Consider the following 13,281-nt stretch of genomic DNA (forward strand, 5'->3'; position numbering starts at 1 on the left):
TTACACGAGATTCTTCGCGTCTTGTATTTTAAATGTATCCGCGTAGGGAGATGTTAACTTGTGAACTATCCGCTTAACAGGTTAAAGGGTACCTCTTGAGAGATTATAATTTTCGCTTACCAGCACAAAGGCTTGAGGGGTTCATTCGGGTTCGCAATTTGATTTCCGTTTTCGATATCCTGAGTGATTCTTTGGTACTTCTTGTAACAAGCCTCGTATTTCGGTTGCACCTTTTGCATGCATGGTGCATGTCGTAGGAATTCTGAAACAAGCAAACAAGAAAAACAGTCGAATTAATTTGCTGTTCCGTGAACTCGAAAATTCATAAATGTCGATGTCGTAGCATGCAATCAGAGTATTGTTAATAGAGTACATTTTTGCAAAATTGTACGTCTCTAATTTATTTATGATTGACGACTCAGCTTTCTCACGCATATTCAACTATCGTTCTAATTTAATTTTCATCGCTAGCGCTTTGTAGAACGATAGTTCCTTAATCAAACTATTTTAAAACGACAATGTTAGTCCAAACACGAATTTCTCTTTTACCATGCTTCTCAAAATAATCTCATTTATTCGCTACTTAGCGCCTTGCTACATATCCAATATGTATGAAGATCCAAACAAAAATATAATATTTAAACACGAGACACGGAGAAGATAAGAATACAGATTTTTCCAAAAATGATAAAATAAAGTTATTTAATTTAGATTAATTTTGGAAATAGTTCCATCACAGACGAGTTAGTCGATGGTTTCACGAAGATCTAAAATTAATAATCGTTATCAACCAAAATCAGAACGAATATTTACATCGCCAGAAATTGATATTAGAAAAACAATCGAGATTCGATAATAATCGTTCAATCGCAAACTGCGGTGGATATATCCAAACACATACATACGCAAGAATGATTACAACCATATAGATATATACATATATATAATGAAGTCTCTTTATCTTCAATGTTGCTTCGGCAAACAACCATCGTTCATACATCGACATGTTATTAATTTTCCAGCGGCACGTTGTATATTTCCGTCAGTTTCCCGCGGTACATCGAGCGAAAACTTGAATAAACATAATAACATTAATTACAGGACCAGCATCGCAGGTAAATCGAACGAACGGTCCACCATTTCTGAAGTCGATTATCAATATTGACGTACAGGGAAACGTGGAAAACTGCGTACATATTTCTCGTGTCGTCGCATCGATTTTGGTCAGTTTTCCTTTTTTCGTCTCTTTCGATAGCCAACTTACCTCTTAAGTTGCTAATGCTAACTATACACATGCATTATCGAGCATTAATTACGTTTAGATTGATTATGATTAATTTTTTGGTATTGAAATTTTCGTAGTAACGAAATCTGATTATTATAATTGCGTAATATCTGTACCTATATTTTTATGATTAGCGTACATCATCCTAACGTATACATAATGTACACGTGTAGAATATCCATTCCTGTTTTGTAAATATTTTGTCCCACAGAGCAATAATATTAATTTAGAAATCAAAACAATACGTGTTATTATGAAAGTCTATATATAATGGTTCATTATTGTACACGAGTTATGAAAACAAAATATTGATGGAACAAGATATAAAAATAGCCGCTGAAAGTACGGTAAATGTTGATATGCAGTGAACAAGATAATATACTTATTTGTATATTTTTATAATAATTTATAAAACGGATTTAATAATATACTTATTTCTACTGAATATCTAATAATTCATTCTAATCCATCCTTTTATAATATTCATCACGTTCGTATGTACAGGCTAGAATCTCTTCACATAAATTATGAATAGTTTAGAAATTCGTATGCATTTATAAGAAAGTTGAAGAAAAAAGATGCGCGTGATATACAAAAATATATAAAATATTCAACAAGTATGCATGACGCTCGTTGCAGTACATTTCATAGGTAAAACAGCGCTCTATACGCGTTCTATACGTTCTATATCTAGCTTCCGCTTTTCGTTATTTTTATAGAAAATACGAATCTGTACAAATATCCGAAATTTAATCGTGAGAATCTACGATAACAGTTGAAAAATTTGTAAAATTTCAAAAATGTCGAAAATAACGATTACGTCGTGAAAAATGATTTTCTCCAGTGGGGAGGACGGGGTTTCTAATGGCGGGGGTTTAAAATTTGAAATGATGCGAAACACGTGATAAGTAAATACAGGGATGGTATCTAATTACGTCAAGCGACGAGGACAGCTCGAACACGGTACTGTCGAATAAACTCGATCGTTCGACGTCGATAATCGGGCTCGTTACGAGTCGCGTACCGTGGTATTGCTCTTAACGAGGCGCTAATCGCGTAACCGATTTCGAGATAGCACTATAGACCGACCAGCCACACGGGGCCAACGCAGCTCAATGACCACTCGACTCAATAACGCGTTCCATGCCCCGGGGACTGGAATAGTGTTTAGCGTGTTTCAATTCGTGTATCGTCCGCGAACAACAGCGGCCAGTGAATCCGTTTCCTTTGCTTTTGCTTGGAGAATGGAGCCACGTGTGTATATACGTTACCAAATAGTCGATTGCAGGCTAATGGTCGAAACCTAGTTTGACGTTTCGACACACAAGAGAGATAATCTAAATCTTGATAACAAGAAAAAAAAAATTTTTTTTTTTTTACATACATGCACATAGGTTGTTTAACCTGTTCACCGGATCATACAGAATTTGGCAGAAAGTTCTGTAATTATGGAATTGAAAAGTAAGAAAGGCAAATTGATTTTCTGTAGTTCTTGGAAGTCTTGGTTTGTTGCAAATGGAAATATAATAAACATTATTTTTAAGAGCGATGACAAGAGATGAAAAATAATATTAGTACATGTATGTAAAAGTATATAGTTCTATGTCGATCTACGTATTTCTAATAACTTATTGTCGCAAAATTTCTATAAAAAATTATGAATTAGATATATTGACTATCCCAGTAGTTTTGCTGTTAAATGAATATACTACATATATTTATATATATAAACTTTGTGACATTCAATTAATGAACACATGGTGAATTGCTCTTTTATGATTTAGTAAAATTTTAGTTAATCTTGAAAATATCGATAAGTTGATATCAAAAGAGACATAGCATGAATCGTGAAATAAGTGAATAATATTCTGTGCTTCTCGCTGAAAATGAATATTAATGTGAAGGTATTATATATTATACAAAATATTAGCATTGCGGTGGTAATACCTATTCGATTCATTTCAGCGTAAGAAATGAAATTTATACGAATTTATACTATGTTCCGCCCTTATCTCAGATTCCAAGTCTGTCTTCTGAACCGGATAAAAAGTTACTCTGTGTACATAGTTAAAAAGCTAATTAACTTAGTCCTCTAAATCCTTCGTATAATATGCGGTCTCAAGCAATAAGAACTGACTTTATGAATTTAATACAGTAGGAGAAATCTTGCGTTCATTAATTTCTTTTCTTCTTTCTTTCTCAGTCTGTATACAGAATGATCCACAAAAAAATCTCAAAACATATAAGAACTACGTAACATAGCTAAGAAATGTAAGAAAGAAGGTTCCAATTACTTTAGAAGTAAAATTTAACGCTTTGCATTAAGTATTAAAAAAGACGTATTAATATAACTACAAATAGTTTAAACAAGCCAATATTTTAATAGAATTTATCCAGAGCTTTTAAGAATTTTATTGACTCTAAGTAACGTTAAAAGCGAAAATCTATTCTTCCATCGAAAGTCGTCAAAAGTTTGTTTCTATCAAGTTCATCGAGTTTTATCAAATCTAATCAATTTTATAGAGCGAATCTAATTAAGAAAGAACACATAGTAAAATTCAATGGATCACAATGTAGATTGTATCTGCACGTTATCGTTGTAATCCTGGATGAAACAACAGACAACACATCTATATGCGCAAACAGTAAAAGAACTAATGTTCTTTTTTTTTTCGAAAATAATATATCAAATAAATCGTATAAAAGAAAACGACATAAATTCAGTGCTTTGGCCGGGGACGTAACTTTTTATTTGCACAGTTCTAATACCGAAAACGGATAGATATCGAGTGCTCAATATCACGAAGTTCTGTATCGAGCAGAGTTCTGTGTTAAAAATAAATGTTGGAAATATCATGCTTGGAAACTCCAATTTAAATTCCATGTAAATAATTGCACTAACTAGAATAGTTAATATGGTAGGATCAATCATACTTTGGCAAAATTCTATTTCACTGTATTAATGTTACTAATATTACAAAATGCATAAAGAAAACCGCTACCAGACAAAAATTCTATGAAACGTGTCACTATAATAAATAGTGATCGTTATAATAATATGAAAATATTTAATCAACTTTCTACGAATTAACGTTGCAGAGCAACGTAAAAAAATGAAACAAAAGGGAAAGAAAGAAAAAATAATTTGACCAACGGGAGGAAACATAACACGATACATTTATAGACGTAAATATTACTTTTAATAAATTATAATATTCAACATTTAATGAAACATTGTACGCTCAGAACTCGATTTGTTTATAAGAAAAAGAATTATAGTTAATTACTCTGTGTTAGATGGAATTGAAAACTAACACCTCTTTTTAAATAGATTACTTGATTTCTACGTAATGGAACAATTAGTAAATGTCTAGTAAAAATAATCAACTTTTCATTTAATAAAAGAATGGAATAACGTCATTATCAAAATCTTCGAACTATGTAACACAACTGATAAACAAATAGCCTCAAACTACCTACATATTTTTGCAAATATCCCACAATGCGGACGAATATATGAGCATAATTGAACAGATATGTAGATTCCAATAACAAAAATGTATTATTCTTTGATAGCAAGAGCTCTTCACGAGGTTGAAACTGGGAAAATGTCACCAGAAAGCAATATATCATAAAAATGAAACTTATGCAAAATTGACGAAGCATAGAACGATCAACATTATAATTTGCGATAATATTATGTAAATTGGAATCTTGAAGCCCCACGAAAGACGCATTCTACGATGATTATCACAGGATGCATTTCACGACAAAACTATGGAACCGTGTAGAATATGTGCGAGCATTTCGAATCTATTGGCTATTGGAGTCAATAATGTATTCGGTACTCTGGAGATTACCCGAATATCGACAGCATGCTCGATCGTGGCATCCAAAAACGATTGGTAATATCTTCTAGTATGACAAACGCAATGTAAAATCCATCAGATATTACGTGTACCTACTTATATACAGGGAGAAATTAATAATATATTATAGATTGATGAAAAAATTGTAGGAGGGAGTTAAATGACCAAAGAGTTGTATGAAGTGAGAGAAGCTACATACGTAGGAAAATGCAATTTTTCTTTAGTATAAGATACTTAATGAACGATATTATTTTTATTTTTTATCGTAAATAAAATCATAACATTTGGTGATTTAAACGTATTATAGATGCCCTGTTTGAGAATGTTGTAAAATTTATATGTATGTCATTTCATAGAAAAATTGATTAAGAAACTTAGCTATTAACTAAAAATAGTTACTCTTTTGGCAAGCTGATTCATGTTCAAGGGTAAATTACAAGCTATTGGAACCAAATGTTGCTATGATATATATAAATAAAAAGCAGTGTTAGTGGAACCAGGAATGAAAATAGATCAAAATGGAAGACAAAAATGTACTACATGGTGCAAGAAATTATAAGAATTATATACAATCTAAAAACAAGTAAATAAATAGTATAATAATGGTATAAGAATATGGTAAAACTATTAAACTTATACGTGCTAACTTATAATGATGCTCTACTCATCTTATAATGATGTTTCGGGTAAGAGAAATTACTCTTCGGAAAGAGATCAACAGATTAAAAAAAGTAGATCAATTGTAAGATACTCGTCTTAATAATTTTGTATTCAAGTCGACTCGAGATATTTCCACATATCGATGTGCCAATCAAATATATTTTCAGAATTAAGATCTTAGGTTGCTACAAAATTCTTAATTCGACAACGACCCATTTCTATTATAAGTACAACATCGAATCAAGGAATGGCAAACACAGAAAAAGAATAGATTTTATACTTTATCTTTTTAGATTAGACTAGATTTTATCTTTAGAATTTATCATTTTCTGTAGACTTTCCTCCAAAAGACTCGAGTATGAAAGGAAAAAAAATTTTAATTAATTATGTAGCTATGAATAGATATTGTTGACAACTGGTAATATTGGTTAATTCTTTCAATGAAATGCTATTATCCAGAATTACAGAAGTATCAATTATAAATATAATAATCCAACCAATTAAAAGAATATCCATCATGATATTTTAATTCGGTAAGTATTAACGATAATAATATGGTCCTCTATTACGATATTCAATTTCAACTAACATAGCGTCTACAAGAAGTTTTGTTATTCGATTCTACATCCTATTTTCAAGTTTAGTAATAATAATAATGATAATAATAATAATAATAATAATAATAATAGTAGCAAATTTTTCTAGCCATATAAAAATGTCAGCAAATGGTACAAACTTTACTTCAATTTAATTAATTTATCAATAATTAATTAATTAATTAATATATCCTATAATATCATCATCATAAATTACAAGAGAATAGCAATGTACTGTATTAACAGTACACTGTACCAAATATCAGGTTGCCAGGTTCAATTCACTCTTCGAGACCAACCAGACAAGAACCACCTTATAATTACATTAGGGTAATAGCAACAACGTAGTTATTCAACTTACCGTCCTGATAAGGGCCATCTTGACACAGCTCCATGACCACCTTGTTGGTGCCTGCGTACAATGAATTGAAGTGTTCCCTTTGTTTCTCCTGCAGACAATCCAACGTGTACGTCTGGATGCACTTCATGCCAGCCTCGAAATCTCTGCAAGAAATAAGAAAGAAACTTTGATGATGCGACCATAAAAGTATAATGGTAATAAGGATCTGGAGAAGAAGTAGTACTTTCGATAGGATTTAACGTAATGTCGGACGAAAATGTACCAGCGAATTCGTTTCAACGAACTCCGTAATAAGAGCAATAGAAATTATTTTGTGCACTGACGTCGGCAACGACAACGTTGAATACGTAAGAATATTTTGAGTCGACGAAAGCAATTTTGGTAATTATCTCGGTGAAAGAATGTCTCGTGGAAAGTTTCGTCCGCGACTTTCGGAGTTGTGACGATAACTAATTATAGTGAAGTACATAGTTAAGAATTTTTTCCAACTTGCTATTTGGCCAATCGTGATACAAGAGCCAATTTGGAGAAATTCAGGAATTTGTGAAGAGATAAAAGTAGGTTAATAAGGCCATATTATATTCTACTAGGCTTATAGCGATTATATTGATAGTTTTTAATTTCGATTTCTTAAGAAGATTAATAGTTCAACGAAATATCGCGAAGATCAATTTCTCTCACGTTATGAAAAGAACTAAAACTGAATGCTAGATAATTTGAATATTATTAGATATAACCGAACATCGTAAATAAAAGATGAATATGAAGATATTCGAGAAAAACGTCTAGTTCTGAGTTGATATATTAAAAAATTAATTAAGTTACACAAAATGAACAATCAATCAAGTTGATTTCAAAAAAGAAAGAAAGAAAAACAAGTTTCTTGTTCTACAAAATACTGTAACTTATTATTAGACAGCTATCTATCTAACAGCCTTGTTTTTATCTTTTTTAACCACATTCGCAATAATAAATCTTGTCGATTTTCTTCAAGCCTCTTTAAATAACACGACATTTTGAAAAAATTGAACACGATTAAGTTAATTATGTTTCAGAACTCGCTTTTCATAAATTCATAACGCGACGAGAGAACAAAACTTATTTAATAAGAATAAATTTAATAAGATAGAGGGAGACTTGAAGAGGAATAACGCAGGGTTTCTAAGAGGATTTTCTTAATACGAAAAGTACTTTTTCCTATTCTTAATTAAGGGAAGATCCTGGAGGAGGAGCGGAAAGGCTCTTTAATAACGATCAACACTATCAGCCTTAGTTCTCATCGAAATAGAATGTTGTATACCAACTAGCTGTGAACTATAAACTGCATGTTTCTGTTTCGTCAAAACGATTTCGACTGTAGATTAAACGAAACTACACGTTTTTCTAATTATTTGGATAATAAAGTAATTACAAATAAAATAAATTAAAAAAATTAAAAAGAGAAATATGAACTTGTAACTTTATTTCTTTAATTAAAGAAAAATTAAATCCTTGTAAATATTTAACGAGATATAGTTGCTGATGAAAGTATTTGAACACTTGCCATCACTTGTATATCTATATAGTACGTATTATATAAAATATTTAGAAAATCTCGTTATCACTGAAATACGGTCAGTGCGATTATATTGGTAAAGTTTGAAACCATATGAGAAAATATCTCATAAGAGTTACAAAGATATTTACTGCAAATATTGATTTATTGCAGTAGAAAATTAACACACCGCGTGAATAGTTATCTGAACGATATAGAAAGTGTCAAAAATTGTCGCACTGCGGATTGAGATTTAGTAATATAATAGATAATTGACTATAGTTACTACTTAAGCTACTTAAGACTACTAAGATTCTTAAATGTTTCGTATAACGCACACAACATATTCTTAGAAACTGTTTAGAAGTGTTCGACTACTTCGGTGAGGAATTGCAACAAATTAAGCAATGTTCAAACCTTTAAACATTTGTAAATAATAAGAAAGGAATCGATAATAAGAAAATATTTCAATAATCGTGAGAAATAATTGGAAACGATCTACTCGAGGATCGAGTTTCTCCGCAACGTGACAATTCCATTACCATCGATACCAGAAGCAATGAAAGAAGAACAAAAGGGAACGGGGGGAAAGGAGGAAGAATTCCAATAACGGAAATCGGGACGTCTTTACTCGCCAGCGGAGTAATTATCTTGCTGTTGCTTATTGGAGTGATCTCGACAGTTTCCCTTTTTATTTCCTTTAACCTTACTCGACACTCGTCGAATATCACCCTCCGGCTTCATCGGGGCGGTGCATTTAAATTTCAGATTTCAATTTCAATTTCAATTTCACGAATCGGAGGAAATGGAAGAAAGCGTGGACGGATAACGTGTACACGAATCGATACTTGCAAAATTTAAGATTATCGTTCAGATTATCACCCGCTAGCAAAAGAACAGATTGAGCATCCAAGAGATTAATATCTAACCTCAGACGCCTTTCTAACTGTTCACATGAAATAGCAGCAGTGTTGTTTACAAAATTTCCATTTTAATTTTTATTTTTGTCTCTTAAAAATTATTTTATTATTAACACATTTCTCGTCTTTCGTAGAAGAGCGATTTTAAAATTCAATATGTTGTCAAACAAACTACTAAACTACTAAATATTGGTCATGCAGACTGATATTAATGAAATTAACATAGCAATTATCATCTATTTTCCAAAGGATCGTATTTTCAAACGTATAAGGTTATACGCTATTTTTTATATTTTTGCATAAAATATCGAAATACTTCATTTTAATCACCAAGTAAGAAGAAAGTCAGGAATTAGCTATATTAGGAAAGCGCTATATTACCATGTAGTTCTCGTTTAAATTACGCAGACGTCTATAAAATATTCTTTTGCGCAACAGGTTTGATAATGAAATAAATAAAGCTGTATATATAAATTTTATAAATTACAAGTTAACTGAGCGTCCTATTAGTTATACAATGTTTATATCCTATAACTTATAGCTTGTCAATTCATTAATTGCTAAATTATTACACAAACATGGTTATTGCCTATACGATAGTTATTAATGTGGATAAGTGTCACATATTTTTAAAGGAATAACATGAATGACAAATAATATGTATGAAGAAGTATTGAAATGTGAAATTTTGATTGAAAATGTAGACATTTTTAATTAACATTAACCTTACAATGGTTTATTTTCAAGATCGCTTTACTGCTATGTAGAATTTATCTTCTGTCAGAGTAGTTACTTCGTAAAAATTGTTAATAAACGTGAAAAGCTGCGAAACAAATTATTGATCATACATGTAGGTATTTTGCAAAAAATTTACTGGTGATTTTTTTGCATTTTTTCAAACCACGTAGTTGCTCTTTCTCTTACGTGTAATTAAAAATATTTTTCTAGAAAATTGCTTCCGATTTTCTAAATACAAGCAAAATAAAAAACATCTCCCAACGAATAGGAAAACGAACAGTAATTAAAAAGAACGTAAAAGGATACAAAGTTTGTCCTATATATTGTAAGACAGAAATTAAATTAAAATTTTAAACTGTGCATCTCTTCGTTTCGTAATTATATTAAATCCCACTGTGAGAAATATTTCAACGTTCTCAATATGTATACCGAAATGCGTTCGGCTTGTAAATGACATCTTTTGAAAAATAAAAATAAAAAATAAAATAAAAATAAAATGCCTGGATGAAAATTAATCAGTCGGTTTTCATTTCGATCAAAATGACAGTGATTGTTGAATTTCGCGTACACGTGCCGGTAATTTCGCGGTGGCGTGAGCAAGACGAATTTAGATGATTCCCCGCAGCTCGAGTTACGATTGAAATTTGAAATTTTAATGCGGAAACCGGGCCACTATACTTGAACTGACTGTTATCCGTGCGGCTGCTCGTAAACTGGTTACGTGAATCCAGCACGCGAAATAATTCATTGCAATTGATCCGATAACAATGAACTGAAAGGCATGCAACATCGTGACTAGATGATTTACCGTGCAGTGTTATGTCATCATTGCCAATTAAAAATGTACAAAAATCGACGTTTTCGCTGAATATACACAGCCTTCTGAAAGTGTTCGTACACTTGTAAGCGCCTCCTGTGTGTGTGTATATATATACCCGTATTATGTATGTTATACGAAATTTCGAATTTCGAAACTCCATTAGCACCGTAATGAAACACGAATATCGTGATTACGTTGATCAAATTTGAAACTGATCTGAAAATCTATACAGAAATTACAAGATATTTAATATAAGTATGTATAGTATGTATTTCGCAGAGATCACAAAAATATTTCAACAATCAACTGTCCACTACATCAACAAGCCTCGATTATTTTGTAGGAACATATTTAACATTTATTATGTTTATAGCGACTATTTACACTGTATATCGATATTTCACTAAATAAATGTTTGCAATAATGCCTTGCAATTTCTATATACATTTTCAAATTGGTTTCAAACTTGAGCAATATAATTATCAGAATACTAGTAACATTTTAAAATATTTCATATAACACACACACACACACACGCGCGCACACAATATAGCCAAATACGTACAAAATCTGAACCAACTTTGAATGGAGTTAACGCCACTAAAATCTCACGTAATCCGCGTTACTCAAATCCAACCTCAGCCTCATTGATTATTTCCCAGAAATCTGAGAACATCATCCTCTAATCTCGTTCCTACGGAAAGAAATCGCGGCATAATTTCCTAAATTTATGATTTTGGGAAAATGGCACGGCGCTACTTGGAAACTCACGCGCGCTCGTACGTTCGGCCGTTTTATGTACACGTGCGCGCGTTATCGTTCCGCCGGCTGATTTGGTTCGGTTACCGAAAATTCACCCCGATATTTCTCCTATCGACGTGAACGCGATTTATCCGGGCAAAAACCTGCTCGATTTGCTCTCTGAATCTCGTTTTCGCTGCCTTAGCATCAGTTATAAACGCTGGATGCCACGCGTTCGATAGCACGCTCAACTGATCCTATTCAGCAAGGACATTTCGACTGTTATCGGACGGTTTCGTACAAACTCGAACGAACAAATGACGATATTTTTATTTTCTATCATTTACCGGAATATTTATAATGAATTGGTTCATAGGTCAAAGTGGTTGTATATCTTCGCTTTTACATTCGCTTTGACATTTTTGTAATTTTAATGTCAAAGCACTTAATTAGCGCTTATCTTTATCTATAAGTTGTCAAACGGCTCATTGTTGTTCGTATAAATTTGGCTTGCTATTGTTTCAGTATGTACTTTTGTTTAATTTTGAAAAAGGTTTCGGGTACACAATGGATATTGTTTACGTTAATCCTTAATTCCTTTCACATTGCATTCTATGCATTAAATGACAATCGAAGTTCAACTGTACAAAATATGATAAAATAAAAGAAGATCTGATAAAAATACCAGGTGCACTTTTATATATTGTATGTATCTATATGTCCAGCATATATTATATAAAATGGAATATTTGAAAAGATAAATCGTATTTATATACTAATAATCCAATATCCTACTTATAATATTCTATTATAGTATTTGAAAGCATTATATCGCAAATAAAAGCTATTGCACGTTTTAAGGTTCGTTAAACTTAAACTTTTCTATTATATTTCACAATCGTAAGATTGAAGAGGTAAGTTGCGAAGAAAGGAACCATGAATTTCCTTCCATTTCTTTTCCAATGAATAAATATACGCTAAAGAGTTCAATGTCTGTCGCATATGTGTTCGGAAAAAAATATGCTTCTTTGGGAAAGTTCTAAAGTACGAAGAAGAAGTGACTCTCTCATTCTCGAGACTTACGGTTTCCCACTAACTTGTTAGCTATTCTTTTAAGGAGTGAGTCACGTAACTGAAACACACCCCTTTACCTCCTTTTTTGGTCAAATGCCGCAAAAAGTAACAGCAGCAAGGCCGAATGGTTTAACGAGCTCTAACCTTTTGTGCCTCTACTTACTCCGCATATGCAACGGGAGCTGCACCTGCAGCTTCTAACGAACGAAACCGTATAATTTTTATCCCTGCAAATCAACTGCCCTCTTTACTCCGGGAAAAAGAATTCGCAACGACTATAAATCTTGTATGGCTTCTTTTTACGTATAAAAGATTCCCCGCAGTATGGTCAGGAATACGTATTGCATTTCGTGCGAATTAATTGTTTAGAGTAACGTTCAATTTATAAGCGTAACGCCTTATTTATAAATGCAAGAGAAGTTCCACGGAAAATTAAATTTCGTAGAATTATCTAATGTTCTTTTAACCTTTTCAGTTTAAAGCTGAAAAAAATATATTAAATTATATGATATGATAATTACATTTTATTTGAAAAAAAAACGAAAATTATAATAATAATTCTTAAATTTTATATGAGCAGAAAATTACATAAGAATGACTTGAAATTAATCATAACACGTCTTCCTCGTGTTCAAAACTTTTAAAGCGTTCTAATTTCGATCTCATAGTTCACGAAGCGTTCA

General features: G+C 31.9%; 1 protein-coding gene across 1 annotated transcript in view; it reads right to left on the minus strand.

The window, feature by feature from the left end:
* The window catches only part of LOC117212752, a 78,268-nt gene that overhangs the window by 13,860 nt on the left and 51,127 nt on the right, over positions 1–13,281 (minus strand). The window contains exons 3-4 of the mRNA XM_033457779.1: positions 6,772–6,914; positions 121–262 (exon numbers count right to left, since the gene is read on the minus strand). Of these exons, the coding sequence (XP_033313670.1) occupies positions 121–262; positions 6,772–6,914 (285 nt within the window). The remainder of the gene's footprint in view (positions 1–120; positions 263–6,771; positions 6,915–13,281) is intronic.

This window comes from Bombus bifarius, unplaced genomic scaffold, assembly GCF_011952205.1.
Source record: "Bombus bifarius isolate JDL3187 unplaced genomic scaffold, Bbif_JDL3187 scf7180000008366, whole genome shotgun sequence".
NCBI lineage: Eukaryota > Metazoa > Arthropoda > Insecta > Hymenoptera > Apidae > Bombus > Bombus bifarius.